Source organism: Mixophyes fleayi, chromosome 3 (assembly GCF_038048845.1).
Source record: "Mixophyes fleayi isolate aMixFle1 chromosome 3, aMixFle1.hap1, whole genome shotgun sequence".
NCBI lineage: Eukaryota > Metazoa > Chordata > Amphibia > Anura > Limnodynastidae > Mixophyes > Mixophyes fleayi.
Genome location: NC_134404.1, coordinates 107,516,170 through 107,544,029, shown reverse-complemented (window position 1 = coordinate 107,544,029; position 27,860 = coordinate 107,516,170). Strand labels below are relative to the sequence as shown.

At 41.7% G+C, this 27,860-nt stretch overlaps 1 protein-coding gene across 1 annotated transcript in view; it reads right to left on the bottom strand.

Annotated features, from left to right (window-relative positions):
• The window catches only part of FNDC3B (fibronectin type III domain containing 3B), a 270,448-nt gene that overhangs the window by 192,986 nt on the left and 49,602 nt on the right, over positions 1-27,860 (bottom strand). Inside the window, exon 2 of the mRNA XM_075202134.1 lies at positions 18,066-18,205. Within this exon, the coding sequence (XP_075058235.1) occupies positions 18,066-18,176 (111 nt within the window). The 5' untranslated portion in view covers positions 18,177-18,205. The remainder of the gene's footprint in view (positions 1-18,065; positions 18,206-27,860) is intronic.

Below are 27,860 nucleotides of genomic sequence, written 5' to 3'. Positions count from 1 at the left end.
TCCCTCGTGTACTTTGGTTGTTTTAAACCATATTTTCCCAGACATTGTTCCGAATTTTGGCCCACAACAAACAGCTAACTGTCGGTATAGATTTATTTTCTGGCACGCTGATAAACTTAGTTGGCCAATGACTGCAGGGTCCATACGTGTATAGTCATTGGAAACCACAGTGACTGGGTCCCTTCTGAATCGTTGTTTTGGTCAGCATGCCTAACAACTAGAGATGCTTGAGCTCGGTTTTCCAAAAACATAGTCCACCCAAACATCACAAATCTGAGTATCAAGCCAGGCCAGGTTTCCGGCTTCCACTAATCTGAATCGAGACAAAACGTCAATGTTCCGTCATCGGATCTCGCGGGCTTTGGATTCCATAAGTACCTCCCTCCCCAGGAGATCCAGCGCCATTGGTCATACAGAAACAGTGGTAGCAGTGTTCTTGTCATGTGACAAAAAATACTGGAAATAACTGGAAATTAATGTTATTGATGTTAATAATAACGTAGGAACAAAAAAAAGAGCCAAATTATGTGATTTTAGCATTTAAATTTTATTTAAAAGAATAAAATACAGATCCAAAACTAAAACCAAAACACATGAGGGCTGTTTTGCCACAACCAAAACACGAAGTTAAAACAGATCCAAAACAAAAACACGGGGGTCAGTGAACATCTCTACTAAGAACTAGATCTGTGTAATCTAGCGAACCGTGTGTCTGAAACAATGAAGCACAGATTCAATTTAGAATCAGGTTGAATAACTGGAATTGTCTGTGTGCGCCCCATAAGGCTCCACAGTGTATCTAATGTTTGTACACCACATAGGAAGATTACAATTTTTTGATTAGTCACCCTTTAATAGTCAGTACTTGCAATTATTAGTTTCTTGAGAATAGGGCTCTAATATTTCCTGGTTTTCTTATTTGGGAAGCATGGAGGCTCAGTGGTTAGCTGGGGTCATGAGTTCAATTCCTGACCAGGGAAGTTTGTCTGTTCTCCCCGTGTGTGTGTGTGTGTGTGTGTGGGTTTCATCCACACTCCAAAAACAGTGTGGTAGGTTAATTGGCTGCTGACAAAAATTAAACCTAGTCTATTTGTGTGTGTTAGAGAATACGGACCATACCTGCCTACTTTTGAAGCAGCTGTCCGGGAGGGGGTCCTTCGAGGGGGCGTGGCCATGCATGTTGCGCCATTGGGCCATGTCAATCTTAGACAATGTCGGCCAATCGCAGCAGGGGGGCGGGGCCATGATGATGCATTTAGCCTAGCCCCCACCTTCTTCAACAACGGAGATGGCTGCATCCGGGATGTTTTCCTGCTTTCTCGGGAGTCCGGGAGAACATCCCAAAATTCTGGAGTCTCCCGGACATTCCAGGAGAGTAGGCAACTATGATATAGACTGTAAGCTCCAATGGGGCAGGGACTGATGTTAATGACAAATATTCTCTGTACAGTGCTGCAGAATTGGTGGCGCTATATAAATAAATGCTAATGATTCCGTGGAGGTCACAAAACTGCTCTTTCTGGTAATCACCTTGCAAAATTCATTCAAAAGGGTCACCTCAGCATTTCAGTTTCCTCAGTTATAGTTAAAAAATATTATATTGCATGAATAGCTTACTGGCCAGAATAGTGCATTATTGCCCTCAAATTTGTTTTGCTTGAAAAATGGTTAAGTAATGACAGTAATAATCTCCAAAATGACACAGAAAATAACTTGCATTCAATATCAGGAATAACAGTAAAGTGGTTTTGTAAAAAACAGAAATGTTCTGTCCCCTTAACACATTTAGAAGGACAGCAAATGTCTCAATAATTTCCATGTTTGACAAATCTGTTAGCAGAACTCTGCAAACGGCAAACTCCAAGGCAAAACACACAACTGATCTTCCAAATAACACCCACGGTAATTGCTGCAGGTAACACTGTGCTCACATCTGATTGGGTCTACTCATTGCTTCAGGGACTCACACTGAACAGAGAACATTTCAATATTTACACTTTCCATTTCTTCCATAAAAGAAGAGCATGCATGGAATAGTTATGTCGTGCTAATAAAACAACATTACATCAATCAAACAAACATTAATGAATTTTTTGGTCTTTACCATATTTTGAACAAATATGAATTTCACAATAACTAATATTGCAGTGTAACAAACCTATAAGAGGAAAAAAGTATGGACATTTATTTCATGCTTTGACTGTAATACAAATAATAATTATTTTGGTAACCGCTGCACCAGTCCTATTTCATTTTCTTTATCACTGGAAAGACTAAGGGGCCTATTTATCAAGCCCTAAAACATGCAGAAACGGCTTTTTCCCACACAGTATAGATATTTGTAGGCATCAGACAAAGCCGCACAATTCAGCAGTCCCCATAATGCTCAATTTTGGACTGCAGTGCTGGCAAATTTATTAAACGCAAAGCTTTTCGGAGCTTGATCCCGATGCCAAACGCAAGATGGTGTTAGCTGTGTATAGTACAACTTATTTCTGTGTGTGTTTGCAGCACAGAATAGCTGTTTTTCTGTAGCCGATGTCCATATCTAAATCAGGTCCTCAATCTGTATGTGGTAATACAGAATGTAAATTGTTTGCTGGACTTTGGGCTGTAAATGAGTCTGAGTGGGTGGAAGAATTGACTTGTTTGCAAATAATGGCAATATAGTACATTTTGAACTATAAGACACTCTGATGCCCGCTCGGATTCCAAATCGAGGCCAAACGTCATTGTGAAGTCGTCGGATCTCGGTTCTCGCGATATTTGAAAATTATAAATACCTGCCTCCACAGCAATCCATCGCCATTTGACAGTGGGAGAGAGCAGGTTGTAGTCACAGGCTGATTAGAGCAGGGACAGAGAATACAATTCTGATAACAATTCTGATTGATTACAATTCTGATAACAATTGATAGAGAAGAGAGGAGGATAGAGGAGTCTTTTTTAAAAAATATTTGGCACTACAAGTGCTTTGGGGTGTCCACCATTCTTTTGCATTAATATTTCTGGCTGTCAAAAGTACTTTTTTGCAGCAGACTAAAAATATAATATTTAGCACTCCCAAGTGCTTTTGGGGTGTCCCCCATTCTTGTGCTTTAATATTTCTGGCTGTCAAAAGTCATATTTGTCAGCAGTATCTAAAACAATTTATAGCACTACAAGTGCTTTGGGCTCAGAATGTGTTCAAAGCAGTCCACATATGAGCAGAATGAGCAACCAGGTTCTGTCACCAGTCCTGATGTTAGTGTTCCCAGTACGTCATCTGGGCAAACTACACAGAGTTTTGAAATCAGTCAAAAAAACACACCCCCAAAAATTTTTTACTGTGTTGAAGCGAAAAAGAAGTGTAACTAAAGAAAAGTTAAGTGTCGATACAAAAAAATTGCCAACATGCCATTCTACACACGCAGTGGCAAAGAGAGAATGAGGCCTTCACCTTTCTCTATTAGTGGCAGATCCAAAAAAGTTACCGAGCCTACAAGTGGTGCACAACTACTGTTACGCGTCAAAGCCGAGCTGCAAGATAACAGTAAGGCATTAGAGGATAATGTTTGCTCTGAATCACAAATGACACCAATCCCTGTGGAGAGTTCATCCAACAGTGGGATGTTTAATCGTGAGCATTCTGTTAGTGTACCCATAAAGAGTGACCCTTTCAGCAGTTCAGCTGATGTGTGCCTGAACAGCCCGAGTGTAGCCAGTGATACACAAATTGAGAATGCCACTATGGAAATAGAAGAGGATGAGGGGCAGATTTGTGTAGGCGACGAGGATGAGGATGTTGATGAGGATGAGGTTGTTTGTGTAAGTCCTGCACCAGTGGCAGCAGTTCTGGCACATGGCAAGAAAAAGGGCATTGTCATGCCAGGCCATAAAACTAAAAAATCCACTTCTTATGTGTGGAATTATTTCTACCCCAATCCAGACAACAATTGTATAGCCATTTATAGTGTATGTCAAGCCACAGTCAGTCGAGGGAGGGACCTTAACCATCTTGGAACCTCGTCTATGTTACGCCATTTGAAGAGAGTTCATGGCAAAGTGTTGGGAAAAGCTGAAAGTTCTTCCAAAAAAATTACAAGCACTCCATCATCAGCTAGGACCCTCCGGTCAATGACATCCCGATGGCTACAAAATACACCCACCACACCATCCTCATCAATATCCTCAGTAGTGCTTGGAGTGAGCCCGCCATCCCACTTATTAAGGCTGGATGACTCCTGGACTATTATTGATTCTTCTGAAGAAAGCGTTAGTCCCACTGCTGCTGCTGCTGTTGCTGCTGCTGGGGGTAAATCGTCAGCCCAGATTAAGGCCCAGAAAAAGAGCAGTCCTACATTTCAACAATTAACTGTGAAACAATCATTTGCTATGGGAAGCAAATATGACAGCAGTCACCCAGTCGCCAAGCGAATTACAGACGCCATGGCTGCCATGTTAGTGTTAGATCTGGGCCCAATCTCCACAATAAACGCAGCTGGTTTTTCACAGTTAATTGAGGTTTTGTGTCCGCGTTACAGAATTCCATCGCGACACCATTTTTCCCGTAAAGCTATTCCACAACTATACCAAAAAGTGTGTACAAATGTAGAGATTGCGCTGAAAAATGCCATTCTGCCCACTGTCCACTTAAAGACAGATATGTGGACAAGTGGAAGTGGTCAAACCAAAGACTATATGACTGTGACAGCCCACTGGGTTGGTCATTCACCTTCACCAGCAGGAACAGCAGCAGCATGTACATCACTACGTAACATTTGTTACAGGCAGGCCACCCTTTGTATCACTGGCTTCACTAACAGGCATACAGCTGACAATTTGTTACGCAAACTAAGAGATGTGATTGATACATGGCTTATACCACTTGGACTCTCCTAAGGATATGTCATTTCTGATAACGCCAACAATATAGTGCGAGCATTACAGCTGGATGATTTCCAGCACATGCCCTGTTTTGCTCACACCATCAACTTGGTGGTGCAGAGCTTCCTACGAAATAACCGTGAGGTGCAGGAGATGCTTTCGGTGGCCCATAAGATTTTAGGCCATTTTCACGCATTCGGCCACAGCATGTAGGAGATTGCAGCAGCTCCAAGAGCAGTTTAACTTGCCCTGCCACCAACTTAAGCAGGAGGTGGTAACTAGGTGGAATTCCACCCTGTACATGCTGCAGAGGATGGAGGAGCAGCGCAAAGCCATCCAAGCGTATTGCACAAGCCATAACATTGGGAAAGGAGGGGGCATGTATTTCACTCTTGCACAGTGGGGAATCCTTTCAGTGCTGTGCAAGGTGCTGAAACCATTTGAAGTTGTGATGTGTGAAGTGAGTGCAGATTCCGCTAGTTTGAGCCAAGACATTCCTTTAATTAGACTATTGGAAAAGCAGCTTGAGAAACTGAAGGAGGAGATGAAAGCAAGCAATTCCGCAAATTATGCCTTGTCGATCAAGTACTTCACAATGATCTTCGAGTTATTAAGATCTTGAACTCGGATCAGTACGTTTTGGCCACTGTGCTTGATCCAAGGTTTAAGACCTACATTGAGTCTTTGCTTCAAAATGAACGAGATGTGAACTTTTGCAAGTTGTCCGCTGAACTGGGCCTTGGCTTGACGACGTGTCCTCCTTCAGTTTCTCAAGCAGCTGCTGCTCGTAAAAAATTTAATTTTCCAAAAAGAAGCAGGGAAGACACAGAGGGCAGACCAGAACAGTTTAACATCAGGGCTGGTTTGAAGGATTTTTCTAAAAAATGTGTGACCTTGCCCATAACTCCATCCAATATGAGTATTAACATGCAAAGGATGGTGGAGGATTATTTTCAAGAGGTAATTGATATGGAAATGTCAGACAGTCCCTTTCCTTACTGGGAAGAAAAGCAGGCAATTTGGAAACCCATGTACAAACTTGCTTTGCAATACTTAAGCTGCCCACCCTCTAGTGTGTGCTCTGAATGAGTGTTCAGCACAGCAGGGAACTTAGTCAGTGATCGCCGGTTACTTCCCAAAAATGTAGAGAAAATGATGTTTATAAAAATGAACTACATCTTCCACGAGGAAGGCCTTCACCATCCAAGACATGAAAGCACTGACTGTTCTCTAATGGCGGATTCAAGCAGCGATGAATTGATAGTCTGTGATGATGATGTACACACTGATGAGGGTGAGGATGAAGCTGAAGATGATGATGATAACATCTTTTTAAAACTTTTATTTTAAGTGTAGGGTGCAATCTACCCCCAAAGAGGAAAGGGACTTGTGGCATTTCCATATCACATACCGTCTTGAAAGGCTGCTGTTTGGGCAATTTCTCCTTAAGGGTAGGGTGTCATACAACACAGTGACCCTAAAATGGCTTTGTCCATTTCTATTAATATTGTACAGTCTATAACGGCTGCATTTTTTGGTATTTTATACCAGTGGAGGGGGGCCTAGAGAGACAGAAACTAAACTGGCTTTCTCACTTTCAATTAATATTGTACAGTCTATAACAGCTGAATTTTTTTGTATTTTTGACAAGTGGAGGGGGGCCTAGAGACACAGAAACCAAACCAGGAGAGTGCTGAAGGTGGCGAAGAGACGGCGGGGGTTAGAGGATTGGGAAGAGATGAGGGACTTAAAGAAAGATTGTTTAGCGAGTGAGAGGGCAGAGCTGTAGGATGCAAAGATGAATTTAAAGTGGAGGAAGTCAGCCAGGGAGCGGGATTTTCTCCAGTGCCGTTCAGCGGTACGGGAGCATTTTTGGAGGAAGCGGGTAAATTTGGAGTGCCAGGGTTGGGGTTTGGAGCAGCGAGGGTGGACGGAGTGGGCAGGGGCGACCGCGTCCAGAGCAGAGGTGAGGGTGTGATTGTAGAGGGAGACCGCCTGGTTGGGGCAGGCCAGGGAGGAAAGAGGAGAAAGGAGGGTATCGAGAGAGGAGGACAGAGATGCCGGGTTAAGGGCGTCAAGGTTGCGTCTGGACAGAGTAGGTTTGGGCAGGGGGAGGGGAGCAGGAGAGGAGGAGAGAGAGAAGGAGAGGAGATAGTGATCGGATAGAGGAAAGGGAGAGATGGAGAAGTCAGAGAGACTACATAGGTAGGAGAAGACCAGATCAAGGGAGTGACCAAGGCAGTGGGTAGAGGAGGAGGTCCATTGGGTAAGACCAAGGGAGGAAGAAAGGGTGAGTAATTTGCTGGAAGCAGGGTCTGTGGGATTGTCCATGGGGAAGTTAAAGTCGCCGAGGATGATGGAAGAGAGGTCGGAGGAGAGGTGGTGAGGAAGCCAGGCAGTAAAGTTGTCAAGGAAGAGGGAGGTGGGGCCAGGGGGGCGGTAGATGACAGTGACACGGAGATGGATGGGGTAGAAGAGGCGGATGGAGTGAGCTTCAAAGGAGGAGAAGGAGAGGGAGGGTTCAGGGGGAATGACACGAAAAGTACAGGTGGAGGAGAGGAGGAGGCCAACTCCACCGCCTGGGCGGGCACCAGGCCTGGTGGAGTGGGTGAAGGAGAGGCCACCATAGGAGAGGGCAGCGGGGGAGGTGGTGTCAGAATCTGAGAGCCAGGTTTTAGTAATGGCAAGAAGGTTAAGGGAGTTGGATAAAAAGAGGTCGTGGATAGCAGTCAGTTTGTTATGGACTGATCTAGCATTCCAGAGGGCGCATGAGAAAGGGGGAGAGGAGAGGGGGGAGATGGGGATGAGGTTAGCAAGATGGGCAGTGCGCGGGGGAGGGTGGGGAGGAGCGGGAGAGGTAGGGCGGGGGGAGAGTATGGGTATAGATCGAGAGCAGGGAGGCATAGTAGGGTGAGAGAAGGGAGGGTGTGAGAGCGGGTGAAGAGAGGAGGAAGGGAGAGCAGGGACGAAAGGGATGAGGTCGGTTAGAGAGGCCTAGTATGACGGGGCAGAGAAAAGGCAAGGAGGGCTAGGGAGACAAAAACAGAAAATAGGGCAAGGGAGGCAAGGAGTAACAGAACAGTGAGATAAAGAGGACAGAGAATAACAGGAAGAAAAATAACAGGGAGACAAGAGCAATGTGGAATACAATAGCAATGTGGAATACAATAGCAAAGTGGAAGACAGTAACAAAGTTAGGGCGTGGAAGGTATTGAACAACAGGCCAGAGAGATAATCAGGACAACGAAGCAGGTAAGAATAAAACAGGTAAAAATAGTAACAGGTAAGTGTAAAATCAGGACAAAAAACAAAACAAAATAATGGCAGGTAAAATAATATCAGGTAAAAATAATAATATAAAAAATATCAGGTAAAAATAATAACAGGTGAAGATAAAATCCGGTAGAATAGTAGCAGGTACCAATCAAGTCTGAGGAATCTAGGTAGTTGCAGGAGCAGATCGAAGGGGTCCAGCGATTAGGAGGTAGGCCCAGGAGACCGAATAGACCGAGGGCTCCAGTGGTAAGGAGGGAGCAGAGTTCCAGAGGGACGATACGCCTAGTTCAGAAATCAGTCCCGGAAGGCAAATAAGCAGATGGGTCCAGGGGTCAGGAGATTGGGTGAGACCGGTGGTACAAGGTAGCGGTCCGAGGAGAGTCAGGGAAAGAGGGCCAGTGTGGACCGAGGACTTTGTCCATTTCTTTACATATTTTGTCCATTTCTTTACATATTTAACTATAAGTGTAGGATGTAATATACATCCAAAGACAATGGCTGCATTGCCAATATGCATAGATGGAGAGGAAGACAATCTCGTTTGTGTGTAGAATTAATGAAGGCCTACCTACCAGGAATTAAACTGTTTTTTTGATAATTTATTAGCTTTACAATTACATTACTTATCCAAGAAACAGATGGAGCACTAAATTTGGTTATTTTATGCCCAAAAACATTTATTTTCCAACAAAATAGCAAAACAAAACCAAACAAAACCAAAACCAAAACACACAATGGCGGTTTCGCAAAACTAAAACCAAAACACGACGGTAATCCAGATCCAAAACCAAAACACGAGGGTCAGTGAGCATCTCTAATCCATATATCTGTGTGTGTGTGTGTGTGTGTGTGTGTATCTAAACATGTCTCTATGGGGCATATTCAATTGTTTAGAATCCCCGCAGCGTTAAAACTATTACCAGTATTATGGTAATAGTAAGCTGGATTTCAGCTCGCCGCTATATGTGTGTGTGTGCGAATCTATATATCTATGTTTGTGTGTGTCTATATATCTGTGTGTGTGTGTATGTATCTATATGTATATATATATTTAGACTGTAAGCTCCAATGGGGCAGGGACGGATGTGAATGAGTTCTCTGTACAGCGCTGCGGAATTAGTGGCGCTATATAAATAAATGGTAATAATAATAATAATATATGTCTGTGTGTGTGTATATATCTCTATATGTGTGTATCTATATATCTATATGTGTATGTATCTAGCTATATATCTATGTTATATATATGTCATACATGCCAACTCTCCCGGAAAGTCCGGGAGACTACCGAAATTCGGGTCAGTCTCCCGGGCTAGCTGGCATTTCTCCCGCATCCCAATCTCATTTGACGCGATTCTCGTGAATCACGTCATTTGACGCGATTCTCGTGAATCACGCCATTTTGGAGGGCGGGAGGGGCGGGACGAGGCCAATCGTGCCATTTTGGCCCCGCCCCCCGCGGCACAAATTACGGTTTGCGGGGGGCGGGGCCAAAATGACACGATTGGCCTCGGCCCCCTCCAGTCACGCCCCCTCTCCCGGAAACAAGTTTCCGGGAGTTGGTAAGTATGATATATGTTTGTGTATGTCTATATATTAATCTGTGTGTGTGTTAATGCATGTATATATCTATCTGTGTGTATGTATCTATATATCTATCTGTGTGTATGTATCTATATATCTGTGTGTGTGTATGTATCTATATATCTGTGTGTGTATGTATCTATATGTGTGTGTGTGTGTGTGTGTGTGTGTGTGTGTGTGTGTGTGTGTGTGTGTGTGTGTGTGTGTGTGTCTATCATCATTCTTTAATGTATAGTAGATTTTTTTACTACTATAATAAGAAACAGATGATGAGGAGACAGGCAATTTATTTTATACTTCCAGTAGAAATAGTTCTTGGGTGAGGGAAATAGATTTCTCAGCGAGACATCAGAACATTCATCTAAAGAAATTCCCTGGAAATGTCACCATCCAACAGTTTAATGATTACTCAACTACACAGAGGAACTAGAACTAGAACCTACCCAGAAAAGTGATCTATTACGTTTCATCTTTAAATATGTGTTCATTTGAAATTTTATTTCGCATAAATGTTTCACTTCAGTCATTTTTTTTTTTCCGTTTCCGCATTCAATGCCAAATGCTTATATAATATAGATTGCTTTAAGCAGCTGCTGTGAGACCTTTATAGCAGCTGTCTCAGCTTGTAGAAGACCTTTTTCTGGACTCGTTTTAATTTATCCCTCGTTTTACTTTTCTCCAGAATTAAGATCATACTTACCACCTTTGGCAATACTTTTTTAGGAGGTCAGGGGGGGTGAGGGGGGTGAGTGGGGGCGGGGCTCAGAGATTTGTGACATTGGCCCTACCCCCTAACATGTCATCGCCATTTTCATCCTATACCAACAGGGGGCGGGTCAACGATAACACATGAATCGCGTCACTAAGCCCCGCTGCCTCCATTTAATTAACTGAACGGCCGGGATCCAGGAGGTTGCCCTGCTCTCCCAGGAGGACTCCCAGACATTCAGGAGTCTCCCGGACATTCCGGGAGAGTAGGCAACTATGATTTAGACGGCAAACTTAAACCATAATACAATACAGGGTACAACAGCGTGTGGCTCTTCAGGTACTGTTACTACTTGTAGGATTGTACATTGTAGTTCAACCAAAGGTGAAGAGCTACATACTGTGGTAAGTGAATAGGGGTGGTGGTAGAAGTAGCAACCACAACAGGCAGAACCTCATTAGGGGTTCAGGCCGCCCCAGGCTGATATGCTTGTAGCGTCCCTCGCCCGCCACAACAGGCTAAAGGTAAAAATGAACTCGGCTTTCTTTTAAAATCCAGCTTCCTTCATCTCCCCCATGTTTACATTTGCGTGTTTTCAGAACTCAGCTGCACTTGGCTTTTTAAAAGGGTCACAGCAATGTTTGTCACATCTTGCACAAATTTTTTCATTGATATCAGAACTGTATAGCGGAACGGAGGCGTGAATAAGAGTTAACAAGGGTGAAACCAGGAAGGTGGAGTGAAAGGGGAGCTGTCAGACCTGTGCTTGTCGCTGCTACTCACTTATCCTCAAGCACCCTTCTGAGTATAGCTCATTGTCTATAGCCATTACCATGAGAATATGCCATGTTTCTCTTTCTTTGGAGAATAGTTATTGTCTTATAATTTAAAATGAATTTCAGTTTATACCTCTTCTGTCACAATTTTGTGCCCCAAAAATCAAGCCCTGGCAACAGGGCCAAGAGCTCTACAATATGCTGTATGGTTTATGCTTGTTTCTGTCATGAACAGAATGTCCTGTTTAGCATGTACTGGTGGCTTTGCAAGTCAGAATTCTAACATAGAATTGTCATCTATATACTAAACATGCCATCGCTAGTGTTTCCGCATGGCACCAGGCATCAGGGGGCCATTACTTATGTGGTTGGATACATATTAACTATCCATGCAAGCCTTCCATTAAAAGGAATACAGACTAATGCAACAGACCAGAATATTGACATTGAAAAATACAGTTATCTATAGGGCAACATCTCTACTTAGAGGACTAACACTAAAGGGGGGTTCAATAGGTGAAAACCCCTACTGCTGGTGAAAATGCCTGAATTGGTGATTGTTCCACTTCTCCTTCTATATGAAGGGGGTTACCACCAGTGATAACATTATTACTGGGAATAACCCTACAGACGTTAAGCACCAAGCTTTTGCATGGGGGGACCCATTTATCATGTACCTGTTCTTTTAACATCTCAAACAAAACAGGGAAAAAAAAAGTATTGTTTACACTATTTTATTCAGAGCAGGTGTTTTTGAAATGTTAAAATGAGTAAATAAGTGGGGCTATTCTCTACACCAGCAGAAAATCAATATTACATACTTACCTACTCTCCCGGAATTCCCGGGAGGCTTCCGAATTTTGGGGAGTCCTCACAGACTCCCGGAAGAGTAGACAAAGCTCCCGCATTTGCCGAAATTTACAGCAGTGAATGGAGTGGCGAGGCTTAATTGTGTCATTAAGCTCCACCCCTCCAATTGGCGGCTTTTTATAGTGGGGGTGTGGCTATGGTGATGCGACAATGTAACCACGCCCTTCTCCTACCCCATGTCACATCACTTCTCCCCCGGATCTCTACAAGTTGGCATGTATGCAATATTATATATGCACACCACCAGAGGGTTGGCCAAGCACAGCAGCCATTAGCAGGCAAACATGGGGGGAAAGTGGTAATGTGCCTTGTCAGAAGATGTTTGAGAGAATATTTTTATAACAACTTTGAATGCACACATGTTGGGAAATTTATGAAAATTGGTGCAAAGTTAAAAAGGGGTGTTGCCCATAGTAACCAATCTTAGATTCTATCAGACATTTTTCTATTGCAGTTTAAAAAATGAAAGCACACATCTGGTTGGTTGCTTTGGGCAAAACAGTCTTTTTCCTTTGCAATGCGATACTTACGGTCATGTATGGAATAGCATAAAAGTTAATTTCTCTTCGCTCACTATCAAAAGTACTCATTATTTATCAATGCCACACTATGCCTTTTTGCATATCTCCCTGTCTCGATTTAGGCTGGACAGTCTCGATTTGAGGGTCATGTCCCACAGTCACGCCCCCTTATCCGATTCACAGAGCTCCAAAGTTAGGGGGTATGCTTGTCATAGGGCAGTGGTTCCCAAACTTTTGCAGTTCACTGCACCCTTAGAGTCTCCAAATTTTTTCAAGGCACCCCTCCAAAATAATTACTGAGCAGTCCTGTTTTAGAAGTAGTTGGGTCAAAAAATTGTAATAAGTAGTTAGGTCACGACAGAAATACTTATTTAGTTGTATGCAAAAATGCCCCTCTGCATCCAGACACTCTGCCCCCCTCTGCATCCAGTCACTCTGCCCCCTCTGTCACGCTGTCCCCCTTCTCTGCCCTCTGTCACGCTGTCCCCCTCCTCAGCCCTCTGTCACACTGTCCCCCTCCTCTGCCCTCTCTCACGCTGTCCCCCTCCTCTGCCCTCTCTCACGCAGTACCCACTCCTCTGCCCCGTTGTCCCCCTCCTCTGCCCCGCTGTCCCCCTCCTCTGCCCTCTCTCACGCTGTCACCCTCCTCTGCCCTCTCTCACGCTATCCCCCTCCTCTGCCCTCTCTCACGCTATCCCCCTCCTCTGCCCTGTCACGCTGTCCCCCTCCTCTGCCCTCTGTCACGTTGCCCCCCTCTGTCACGCTGCCCCCCTCTGTACCCAGGCACTCTGCCCCCTCTGCAGCCCTTTATTGCGCTGCACCCTCTGCAGCCCTCTATCACGCTGCCCCCTGTCACGCTGTCCACCTCTGCTGTCACGCTGTCCCCCTCTGCTGCCCTGCTGTCCCCCTCTGCTGTCACGCTGTCCCCCTCTGCTGCCCCGCTGTCCCCCTCTGCTGCCCGCTGTCCCCCTCTGCTGTCACGCTGTCCTCCTCTGCTGTCACGCTGTCCTCCTCTGCTGCCCACTGTCCTCCTCTGCTGCCCCGCTGTCCTCCTCTGCTGCCCCGCTGTCCTCCTCTGCTGCCTGCTGTCCTCCTCTGCTGTCACGCTGTCCTCCTCTGCTGTCACACTGTCCTCCTCTGCTGCCCACTGTCCTCCTCTGCTGCCCGCTGTCCTCCTCTGCTGTCACACTGTTCTCCTCTGCTGCTCACTGTCCTCCTCTGCTGCCCTCCTCTGCTGTCACGATCCTTTTCACTCTGCTCCTGCAGCTGTCACTGAATATCGACGTCAGTGACAAGCTGCTGCGGAAGAGAGGAGGCTGCCGGGTCCCGGCGCCCGGCGGATTGGTAAGTTTCTGTGTTCTCTTTTTTTTTTATGGCTGGCCTGCGGCACCCCAGTGACAGCGCCGCGGCACCCCTGGGAGCCGCGGCGCACACTTTGGGAACCGCCGTCAGAGGGTATGAACTTTTATGTTTAATGGTTCCTTAAACATCACAAAAATATTTTTTACAGCTTGATCAAAACAAAATGTTAAAGCCATAAAAGTTAGTGCCAAGTATTTAAAACAAAAAAACAAAACAACAACAATTATAATGAATACATGACAAATGTCTCTATTGTATTTCACTGGAGCCAAAATATACACAGACACATAAAAAGTGCAATCTTTACTTCAATCAGTAATCTGCTAAAGTCACCACTAAAATGATAAAGCTGTCATTTACATCTGTAACACATTATACAATGTTATAATTACATGCACTAAAATTTTCAGTTGTATTTATCCAGTGTGCAAGATCTGGGTAAAGAATTTCAGTGGGGGAAGCAATGATCACATTTTAAATTATGGCCACTGCAACCCAGTCTTGACATAAACCATTTAAATGAATACCTTCATATTATTTACAGCCTGGGATCAAACGACCATAAAATTATGATTTAATATTGTGGTTAGAAAAACTTTAAGAGGAACGAACAAGAGAAAAGAGAACAAAGAACAAAATCACACAGTGGAGAAGGTTTCCCATATTTTTCTTCAAATGGAAAAAATAACCAGGTCCAGAAAAAATATAAAACTGAATGTTCAGCAAGATGAACACTCAAGTATGCAAAGATCAGCGGCATTAAGTGTGGGAATAGAATCAAGGCTGGTGCAAGCCCTGGGGTGACCTAACCAGTGCCCCCAGCCCCATCGCTATCCCCACTCAGAAGCCCTGCCCCCACCCCTCTGCTTCTTACCTTACAAGGCAGGAGGTGGTGGAAGCCTCAGACTGGGAGTGTGGCGCTTGGCAGTGAGATCACAGCCAAGCGCCAAACTCCCAGCGAATCACTGACCAGGAGAAGCAGCAGCAGGCAGCTTTACATGTAAGAATCTGCTGGCTGCCTGCCCTCCATGTCAGCTGCACTCGATCCATGTGGGGCAGCACAGGGGCGTTCATATTTCATGTAGGATGAGTGACAGTACTTAACTCTTTCAGTGTTTTAAGCACACCCTAACCTTGGACTCTGAAGGCAATGCCTTGGTTCTCCTAATGGTAGTACTGGCGCTGAATATTATTTATACTGTATAATAGTAGGAACCATAAAAGTATTAATGTAAGAGATAATACAACCACTGCTGTGAAATATAAGGATACTAGGAGTCGGAAGTGATTTTTATTGTCCCTATATCTCACAGGAGGGAGTGCTGTATTTCTTTAATTACATACAAATTTGTTTAATATACAGCAAAAATAATACATTATAAAATAATATTTTGTCAATCTTCTTGTTTGTTTGATTACACATTTTCAGGTCTATATTTTTAATAAGATAAGATTTTATCTGCAATAGGTTTCCGCAGGGGGGAGGGGCTGGTTGAGCCCAAAGCTGAGCTGGTGCTTTGTTTATTCTATGCATTGTAGCATCTAGTTAATGTATGTGTGATGGAGAATGATGGGTCTGGATGAGAGAAGATGAAGCAGAGAAGAGCTAAATTATTCAAAAACAGTGTAAGTGCATGGATAAGGGACGTTGTAATAGATTTGACCTGCGGTTGCTTGTTTAGCCAACCTCTAAAGAGATGCAAGGAGTTGTACTGTGTACTAACAAAACATGATATATTCTTCACATAAGAAGTTCCGACCTTACTGTAACTAAGTCCAATTTGATGACTTTCAATAGCTGCACAGTGCTGTGCAAAAGTTTTAGGCAGGTGTGGAAAATTAAGAATGGATTCAAAAATAGAGAGTGGTACAGTAATGATTGTCTACAGGCAACAGTGAAGCCTGGTGGGTGGTAGTGATGGGTAGTTCACGAATGATTAGTTCAAATGAACTAATCTTTAAAGTGAACTAAATCATTTAGTTCACAGTTCTGGCAAAGATTAGTTCACCAGGAACTAAAACAAGTGGGAGGAGTTAGAGATAAAGCAGAGCAGCTCCAGCAGCCTCACTCACTGTCTCATTCACACTGGCTGTTTTGTTTCTATTCAGCTCTCATTTAATACTCATGAGTCAGTACCTCTAAACTACCAAAGGTGGCACTGCTGTGCTCAGACATTGTGTGACACTCTGGAGCTGATCACTGACTGTGAGTCATGAGTCATTCTCCTGGCTCAGGAGTTCAATAGTTCATCTAGTTCATTTCACTCTTCGAATCATTTCACTCTTCGAATCATTTTACTCTTCGACTCATTTCACTCTCCGACTCATTTCAATCATTTAGATCATTTAGATCATTTAGCTCATGAGTCACAGGATACATTCTCTTCCCTGTCAGCTCAAGACACGCTGCACTGCTGAGTGCTGCATGCTATATACTGTAGTTCTGTTTATTGCACCATATATACAGGGGAGATGTATTAAACCTTCAAGAGAGATAAAGTGGAAACGTTGCCCATAGCAACTAATCATTTTCTGCCATTTTATAGACTCTGCTAGATAAATGACAGAAGCTGATTAGTCATAATTGCCAACATTATGTTGGTTACGTCTGGGAGTTCCTGGAGCAGGGTATAGGCGTAGGGGGTGGGGCTTTATGAATTGTGCCATTTTAGCCCCGCCCCCAGTGACGTGATGCCTATTTTGGGTCTTTTTACAGCTGTAAAAATTCTCCCCTAAGGTTTGATACATCTCCCCTATATCCTGATTGCACTGATCTCAATTTTAAAAGCAAAAAAGTGACACTTTATAATACTCTGAATTTGGGTATTTTTCATTTGCATTTTATGGAAATAAAAAATAATAATGAAAATGTAATTAACTTTGCAAAGCTCAACATGTCACTACTAGAATTTTGTATAAGTGATTGCCCTTTTTAAAATATTAAAAATGATCTAACATATTAAACTTATCTTATAATTTTAACAGGACTATAACTCATCTACAGTTTGTGTAATAGACTAATTCTATGTCTCCAATCACTTCTCTCAGCAGTGCTCCAGAGCCAGTGATCTAACTGAACAAACTGAGCTAAATGAACTAAATGAACGACTGAGTGAAATGAACTACTGAGTGAAATGAGTGAAATGAGTGAAATGAACTACTGAGTCAAATGATTGAAATGAGTGAAATGAACTACTGAGTCAAATGAGTGAAATGAGTGAAATGAACTACTGAGTCAAATGATTGAAATGAGTGAAATGAACTACTAAGTCAAATGAGTGAAATGAACTACTGAGTCAAATGAGTGAAATGAACTACTGAGTCAAATGAGTGAAATTAACTAATCTTTTGAACTAATCTTTTGTGTGAACTAGATCAGAATGAACTAATCTTCAAAATGAACTAGATTTCCCATCACTAGTGGGTGGAGGTTCCTTGCAAGTTTGGGGCTGCACTTCAGCAAATGGAGTTGGGGATTTGGTCAGGATTAATGGTGTCCTCAATGCTGAGCAATACAGGCAGGTACTTATCTATTATGCAATACAACCAGGGAGGCATCTGATTGGCTACAAATTTATTCTGCAGCAGGACGACAACCCCAAACATACAGCCAATGTGATTAAGAACTATCTTCAGCGTAAAGAAGAACAAGGAGTCCTGGAAGTGATGATATGGCCCCCGCAGAGCCCTGATCCCATCATCATTGAGTCTGTCTGGGATTACATGAAGAAACAGAAGGATCTGAGCAAGCCTACATCCACAGAAGATCTGTGGTTAGTTCTCCAAGATGTTTGGAACGACCTCCCTGACGAATTCCTTCAAAAACTGCCTGCGAGTGTACCTAGAAGAATTGATGCATTGATGCTGTTTTGAAGGCAAAGGGTGGTCACACCAAATATTGATTTAATTTAGATTTCTCATCTGTTCTTTCAATTTGATTTTGTTAATTGATAAAAATAAACTTTTAACACTTTTATTTTTGAAAGCATTCTTACTTTGCAGCATTTTTTCCACATCTGCCTAAAACTTTTGCAGAGTATTGTATGTATCCATAATTTTTGTAATGCCCATACTACGTAAATCCTAATCAACTTTACCAACCTGCTGTGATCCATCTCCATTTACTATATGCGGCATCATGGCCACATCCCCATTCAGCAAGGGTGGCAGTTCCAGTGGGATTTGGTCGGTCATCATCATTGTGACGTACATTCATGGAGAACTTTCTCTCAGCTGCCTTCCTAGAAATACCAGAAGAGAGCATTAAAATAGAACTCTAAGGACTAATTAACAATATTTACATAAATGAACCACAATTTCCGATTACAGAGTTTACTATGTGATGGTGTAACAGTCAAACATTAATGGGCCAACAAAAGGTTGAGGAAATTGACAAAAGTAAAGAGATTTCAAGAATGCTGCTCTATTGGGGAAAGATTGTTATGAACACCCAACTATTTTTGCATTAGGCTTCTAAACAAACATGCAGACAATTACCTAATACTAGCTGGAAAAACTCCCAGCTGTCTATTCCAATGGTTGGCCTAAAATATAATACCCTAAAAACGTAAAGATGTGAAGGAGGTATCAGATGGCAGCAAGAGGCCTCAAAGGAAACAAATGTAAATCCTGGATCACTGTATACTGACATCCTTGTTAACGTTTACCAATATCCCATTAAAGTTGGCAACTGTCTTTTTTTTTTTTTGCTTGTGAAAAAAAAAAATATTTCAAAAGACCTGTAGCCCAAGTCATGTGTCGCTGTGCGAAACTCTTGATTGGATCATGGACTTAACATGCATTTTTTTAACCAAGTCTGTTGTACCAGATCAGTCTATTAAGATAACCATAGAAGAAGAGGACCAGTTGTTAAAAGCAACAATACGATTAAGTGTTTTGTCAGACATATCAGTATAAAAGAAAGGGCTGAGTTCTGGCTACAAGGTAGCAATGCCTGCTCTTGTGGAAAATATTCTGAGACATGACCCAAACTAAGAAGAATGTACACAGCTGCTTGACCAAGCAACAAATAGTCTGGAAATTGTCGCTTTGTCTCTGGTGAAGAGTAAAATCACACATGTTATGTTTAGCACAGCTACACTTCAAGGAATAATACTGACGGCTTTGCTGGGTACAAACAGGTAAAATGTAGTAAAACAGGGATATGCTTGGATTTAGAAGGGTGCTTTAAAATGACATACTGTTCCCCAGCTGCCTTCCATTAGCATACTACAGACTGCTTATAAAGTGTGTGTAAATAGGATATTATAATTTAAACATGTCTACCAGAATTAAGTCAGCAGATGCTGTGACAGTCGGGAGGTGGCATTAAAAGAGAAGGAAAGGCTGCCTTTGATTTCCTGGAGGAGTCTAATATTACACAGAATATTGACACTTAAAGAGACAATTTAGATGCATGAATTGTGTTTCATACATTAATATGTTGGACACCACAATATATCTGCATTTACTTGGCAGGAGCTCACAACACTACTCTGTGCTGTCAGGTGACCCTGCTACTTCCACTATACAATTCCCTGTCAGCTACTTGCCTCAATTCCCCTACTCACATGTCACATGCGGCCCTGTACTTACTTAGATAAACACACACATGGACTGTTTGCTGCTTTTCGCAAGATAAACAACATATCTGCTGAAATGGGCTTGTGCCGCTGTCAATATTCTGATGATCTGATTGGTTACATAGTTCTATTACCACTTATGCTGGATACACATCTATGTAATTATCATGCAAATCACACCATGTACAACTCTTCAGATATTGCGGGGGAGGGGGGGGTATGCTCCCACAATCATGTTTTGCCGTTCTAAAACACATCACATCTGTTGATTTGGTTTTCTAAAGTTTCTAAAAATCACGATCAATGATGGAACAATGTTGGGCAAATGTTGAAATGTGTACGCTCTATGCTTGCCAACTTATGGCAAGTATGATCCAGGAGCCTGGTGGGGAAGGTGGGCGTGCAGGGGGTGGGGCCCCGAAAATCACGTCACTTTCGCTCCATGACATAATAACGCAAAACGCGTCATTTTACAGCGGGGCGGGGCCAAACGTTTTGGACCTAGGGAGATTGTCACACTCTCTTGGGAGTCCGGGAGACTCACGCAAAATGCGGGAGTCTCCCGGACATTCCGGGAGAGTTGGCAAGTATGGTACGCTCTCATGACCAGCAGTGTAGGCAGATATTTGTAGTGTGTGTACAGAGTCACAATATTTTTAGCAGGTTATGACAGATGAAGATCACAGATCTGAAGGTAAATCATATAGATGTAAACACATGAATTTGAATGCTCATCAGGACTTTCGATCGTTGGTGTAATTGTTACAGAAATTTAATCTGAAGTAGGACTACATAGGCGTGTACCCAGATTTAGTTAAAAGCCGGGGACAATCTGACAAACAGGAGATGAAGACTAAATGCAGAAAGGTCCTCTGGCTCTTTGCAAACACACTTTAAAAATTACAGGTAGCTTTTTTGTTCACTTTATTTCGATTTTATTTCATAAATATTCATCAAAATATCTTGGCACAGGCACAGTATTTATTCAAATGAATTGAAGCAGTCTTTCAATTTGCTCTACATACATAAAATTAAATATAATCTGTAATGTAACCGTGCCCCCATACTGAAAAAAGTAGCATGCTTGCCTCTAACTAAATCAAATTATTTTTCTCTCAGACATGGGGGAGGGAGGACCCTGTTTTATTTAGCAAGTAGAATTAAATTAAATAAACATGGTTTTTAGTTATCTTACAAAATAATGCCCCTTTAACAGGCAATGTGAAATGCATTATTTCCCATATTTAGCTTTACCCATGTCTTGAATTCTAATAAGTTTCCTGGTTCCTTTTGAAAAAATGTATCCCCCATAGTACAGTACAGTATGATCCAATGTAGAGATTGGATAGTGTGATGATATGGACAGTAGTAGGTTTGTGCCACATAAACCTCCCAACACCAGCATCGGGACAGGGAGCATGGCCACATCACGCTGGAGGTGTGGCCGCATCACGCTGGAGGAGTGGCCGCATCACGCTGGAGGTGTGGCCGCATCACGCTGGAGGTGTGGCCGCATCACGCTGGAGGTGTGGCCGCATCACGCTGGAGGTGTGGCCGCATCACGCTGGAGGTGTGGCCACTCCACCAGAGGGCTGTTTAGCGCTGTGATGCACTAAGTTGCACTAGGCTGGAGAAAGGAGGAAACTTCCTTTCTCCTCCAATCACATCGGCATGCACCAGTAGTAGGTGCACGCACCCGTTGACCGCTGGGCTACTATGCAGAGCAGCAGTGAATGGAAGATACCTCCCAACATTCCCATCAACAGGAAATCAGGACAGTGAGGAGGTTTGCTTTTTACAAAATATAAACATATATGGCGCAATCCTAATCAACAAGTCTTTTGTACATTAAAAGGGAAACCCTCATATTGCAAGATTTATACATATACAAATGAAACCAGATTTGGGGTTCTCATTTGCTTAGTTGTAAATAAAAGTTATCTATTAGTAAATTATTGCTGTTAAAGGCTAATACCAGCCTGCTTCTTTCTTCAACACCTTGCTTCAAGTTAGGATGTTCAACACTCTGGTGCCAACAGCTATTGAACATGGTTTTAGATGGATGACTTGGCAAGATGTAGGGCTGAAACAGTGCTCTTCTACAAACTACCCGCAAACTGGGTACCCTTTTCTACAGTTCTAATTGCACGCTGGACCCAACAGCACATGTATAGGAGGCCCTCTTCAGACAAGCTTATAAAATTCCTCAACCAACCACTTAACCTCCATAGTTTACCCCATTACCACTCTTAACTCAGTTCACACAAGACAACTCTCTGACTCCCTGACCAACATCTGTGTGTAACTGGATCATAGAGCGCACTAAGCACTTTTACCTTTGCATTCTGGTTGGATCCATATGCAATATGTAGTACTTAACCTCATGTATCAAACTCCCATTGTCCTATAGATTGTAAGCTTGCGAGCAGGACCTTCTCCCCTGACTGTCTGTAGTACTCAGTATTATTTTATTATTGTGTTTGTTCCCAATTGTAAAGCACTATGAAATATGCTAGCGCTATATAAATAAATGATTAGGACGATGATGAATTGAAGGGCCGAAAGTCTGAGGGATTTATTGTAAAACAGATGGAATTGGCCTTTACGCTTTATGCAGAAAAACCTGCAGTGTAAATGTTTCCCATCATTCTTAAATCTGAAAAGTGAAAATAAACCCATTATTCTCCATTAATGTATGCTTTAAATCAGGCCTAGCCAACCTGTGGCTCCCCAGGTGCTGTGACACTACAAGCCCCAGCATGCTTTGCCAGTAGATAGCTGGCAGGCTAAGCTGTGACTTGTAGTTTCACAACAACTGGAGAGCTACAGGCTGGCATGGCCAGGCTCAGATGAATTAGTGAAGAATAAAATTCAGATGTTACGCAAGAATTATACAAAATATGGCTTTAATTTAAAAATGCAGGTTATTTATAAATATGTACTAGTTATTAAAAACATCTGCTGACTCACATACCTGAAAGGGAAGAAAAATACGGACTTACAACTCTAAATGTGAGGCTGAGCTATGTTTTGCTGTAGTTGATGCAAGTAAAATAGAAATAAATAAACATATATATATATATATATATATATGTTTTATCATTTTCATAATATTTCAGGTAGAGATTGCATTCTCAGGAGTAATACTGCTGCCAATCTGACCAACATCCAGTCTGGATTCATTGTCAACATGATTGATGTTCTGACCAACAGCTTCTGATTTCACCTCTGAAGATCTGGGTACTTTCTCCATTGACCGTGCATATATTATAGGATTTTGTTTGCATATTTAAAAACTTTCATTTATATGCAAAAAGCAAGGTTATATTTGCTGTTTTTATATGAAGTCTAATTGTAAAATATGGTTTTCATATAGAAAAACGGATTTGCTGCGCTGCTGAATCAGTGGCGCTATATAAATAGCTGATGATGATGACACTAAGGGTTAGATTTACTAAACTGCAGGTTTGAAAAAGTGGAGATGTTGCCTATAGCAACCAGATTCTAGTTATCATTTATTGTACATTCTACAAAATGATAGCTAGAATCTGATTGGTTGCTATAGGCAACATCTCCACTTTTTCAAACACCTAAGTGTTACTATGCTTACAACTTGGCTATGTGTACAAGTACACCTCCTGTGAACCTGGCGCATCTGCTACAAAGGCAGAACTGGAAGCACCTCCTGATGCATTGGACTCAGCATACAGGTTGAAATACACTATTTACGCATGCACATTTTTGGTCTGGACATTATGCCCAAGTGTCTATATTCCTATTGTGTAATCCATGCCCCAATTCACCCAGGGTAATAACAGAAATATTAGGGGGTAAAACTGATGCAATAAAGTGGCATTTTTCTTAAATATAACAGTCTGAAGTACAGTTTGGAGCTATTTGAGTCGTACACATACCGCAAGTTGGGAAACTGTGGTCTATACGTCCTGCATTATTTCATACAATACATCTTTTAGCACCTAAAATATATTTTTTGTATTTTGTAATCACTCTCATATGGCTGGGGAAGTGTTTCTTTTTCACTCTCATGTGTCTCTTATCAGAATGATTTACCACTCACAAACTAAAGATTCTAACTGGAAAAATGCATCACGTTGTTGCCAAGTGATACTACCCTAAAAAGCAGTATGGTGTCTGATCTTATTTTGGACTTGTGAATAACTGCATAATGTCACTGATCTTATTCTGTACTCAGTAGTTTACAGTTTTTTAAACATTCTTCATGCCCAATAGCCATGTCACGGGGGAGCAAGATTGCAGTGATATCATATATACATTTTCTACTTTACCCAGGTTTTACACAAACAACGTAGACACCTTGGCATACAAATGCTCTGTATGTACGTCAGTAAGTTTTATTCATACAGTACAGCTAATCATCATTAAAGGTAAAATCAGGATGAGAAAATTGGACAACCCAGTTAGCAAACACAAAATGCTCAGTGACATTTCAGATAGTATGGCATTCTGTTTTATGAAGAATTAAGTGTTGAGGAGTAATTTAAAGGATATCTTCCATGTCACACAAAGGAGCATGATTATGGAAATGGGGTTCCCAGTAGCAAAAGATGATAATCTCACAGGGAAATACCAGGCAGAATGGGGCCGATCACAGGTAAATACAAGACAGAATGGGGCCAGTCGACAGGGTAATACAATGCAAGACAGAATAGGGTTCGATCGCAGGGTAATACAAGATAGAAATTGGCCGATCACAGAGCAATACAATGCAAGGCAGAATGGGGCCGATCATAGGGCAATGCAAGGCAGAATGGGGCCAATCATAGGGCATTGCAAGGCAGAATGGGGCCGATCATAGGGCAATGCAAGGCAGAATGGGGCCGATCATAGGGCATTGTAAGGCAGAATGGGGCCGATCATAGGGCAATGCAAGGTAGAATGGGGCCGATCATAGGGCAATGCAAGGCAGAATGGGGTCGATCATAGGGCAATGCAAGGCAGAATGGGGCCGATCATAGGGCAACGCAAGGCAGAATGGGGCCGATCATAGGGCAATGCAAGGCAGAATGGGGCCTATCACAGGGAAATACAATGCAAGGCAGAATGGGGCCGATCACAGGGAAATACAAAACAGAATGGGGCCTATCACAGAGAAATACAATGCAAGGCAGAATGGGGCCGATCACAGGACAATACAAAGCAGAATGGGGCCTATCACAGTATAATACAATGCAAGGCAAAATGGGACTGATCACAAGGTAATAAAAAGCAGAATGGGGCCAATCACAGGGAAATACGAAGCAGAATATACCTATCACAGAGCAATACAAGACAAAATGAGAGAATGGGTCACATCACAGGGCAATACAAAACAAAATGGGGCTCATCAGAGGGTAATATAACCCAGAACGGGCCTAGTCTTAGTTATGATATATGTAAAGTTTACTTATAAAATGCAAAAAAGTATGGTAGACTGAGATAACTGACAAGGCCGACTGAGATAACTAACAAGGCCGACTGAGATAATTAGCTGACCTAACATATTGATTTCATGGGTATCATTGAAGTAAAAAACATGTTTATATATAGTGTAATACTTTGCGGTGTCTTAATCCATCAGATCTACAATTAATTACAGTCTGAGGGAAAAATTACCACATCCTGGCCATCAGGATGTGGTAATTTTGCAACTAAACAAATGTAATATGTAAATCACTGGAAACAGAATTCCTAATAAAAAGAGCCATCCTGATATCTCACATGAATCCTAATAAAGTTCATATAAGTAGAATACCATTGATCCAGGAGTCACTAGAGGGCAAGTTCCCTATAATATGAGGACAGAGTACAAGGGAAGACACAATAATAATAAACAAGAGAGGAGGACAATGGCAAATCCTAGCCATGTGAATCAGAGCATAATAGCAAACTTAGGCTAGTTATCCATTAGCATTTAATTCCTGCCTCTGCAAAGCCTGTAAACACAAGTACACGTAAAAAGTATTATATGTGTCCATATCCGTTTGTATCCATACTTGTGTCTGTAAACGTTTGTGTTGCGGAGTGTTTTTTGGGCACTGCTTTTTAAATTTCAGTACGTTCAAAGCAAGTCACCACACTTGAAAAAGTCCATCTCTATATGAATGCACATACCCATTAAGGGTTAACACAGGTTTAGCCAGCATTGTGCTATAATTTTCCCATTCATACCAATGGCCCTTTCATTTCAATGTATTTATGCATTGCATATAAACACTTCATTTAAATGAATGGGCCATTTACCCGAATGCAGCTCTCAGCACTATTTATTTGTTTTTCCCCCACATCAATAGAGATAGTTAAACTCTATTGATGTGCGACCAAAGCTGGGAGTCCCTGGACCTCTCTCTGTCAGCCCCCAATCACATCGCTGCTAGTGAAGAAAACTTTTTGTGTTAAGCTGAGTGGCTAAGAGGTGTCTCAATCAAATTAGTTCACTGTCATTCTGTGGTGGAGCTCCAAGCGGGGCGGCTCGTGTCATCCTTTGTGGTTTTATTTTACCTACCCGTGAAGTACAAGAAAAAGATTTTACAGTGAGTTACAAGAAGAATTCCTTTGTACTACAATAAGAATAATTTCAGTGGATTACAAATAACGACCATTTCCTTTTGATTACAAGTTAAAAGGCATTTCGCATGGATTACAAGAGGATCCTTTGGAATACAAATCATTACAAGAAGATGATTACCTTGGAATACAAGAAGAAAATGTTTTATTTCATTAAGAAATCGGTGAACGAGAGTTTGAAGTGTTTTCATTTCAATAAAATTTTATTTTATATCAGTGTCAATGTTATTTTTATATAATGTTTAATTTTAATATAACTGTTTATTTTTAATATAACTGAACTGAATTAAAAGGACCCATTACCATTATACTGGGACCACCAAGGTGTAGGTATCCTAATATTCCTCATTATGCTTGTACCAACAGAAGAGTTGTTTCTCACCAGTAACGCTCCTGTCAAAGTGGCCTAGTGGCCAGCAATGTTGTCTCACATTGCTGAGGCCTTGTTTAATTAAGAGCATTTGTACAGTAAGTTATCCCCAAGTTCACCTGGGCGCCCTCAGGTTGCTCGGATTTCTTCCTGTGGCTCACTGGCTGATTAACTGGCATCTAACTGAATAGGATTGTAAGTTCTACTGGGGAAAAATCAGCATTAAGGAATATGCTGGAACTATATAAATAAAGGATAAGAATTAAAGCGTATCTTAAATGCACAAGGAAGATTAGTCTTTATTTTACAATTTTTTGGGGAAAAGGTAACTTTATTTTTATAGAATGTGTACAAAGAGTTAAAATTACCCACTAAAAGTTCCTGAAGTTTTATGAAAATCTAGATGCAGTGATCATTTCTAGAGGCAAAAATGAAAAAAAATAAAGGAAAAAAAAAATGTAAATACAAACAAAAACATAAATCTACAGTATATGTGTATTATGAAAGTGGCTGGATAGAAAGTATAATAAAGAAACAGAGTTTGACATGGTTAAACATAGACAAGTCTTTGTGTTTGGAAAAGCTTTCCTCACATGTGGATTTTACACAGCTACACATCTGTTCACAGCGGAAGTAACATTGGCATGAAAATATTTCTAAGCATCCAGCAAATCAATTGACCATTGTAAGCGCATAATTCATTGCTATCTGATACAACTGGAATGAGACTGACATTTGCACGATGTAGAAAAAGTTAAACAAGACCATGTAATTATCTGTAATTAACTGAGATGAAGCAATAGAGTTGTTGTTTTTTTTTTTATTTCTTATTTTACTTTACTTAAGTGTTTTGTGTTGGTCATTGGTTAGAATTACTAAATTATTTTTCATTCTAAGACATAATAAAATAAAATATGAAGCAGCTGAATATTTTATGCAGCCACTGTAGTAGAAGAAATCAGACCTATGCATATATTTTTTAATAATTACTGAACAATTTAACAGTGTTGTACTGCATAGGAGGAGTGTGGCAGTGGTACAGTAAGGATCTAAGAACTACAGTCATAGAAAGGAAGTTGGTTACATTATGAACAATTTACATAACTATATTGTTCCCTGAAATTATACAACATTCTAATGATCACAACATCACTAATTAAGCCACAGTTGCTTGATTGTCTGATTGTATTTATATATATATATACTACTTTATAAGGTTATGTTTTGTGGACTTTTAATTGTTTTGCCTAATTAGGCTAGGTACACACTAGAGATTTTTCAACCAATTATCGGGCCAAACACCTGATAAAAGACGGTTTAGCCCGATATCATATTAGTGTGTATACTTACGTAATGAAC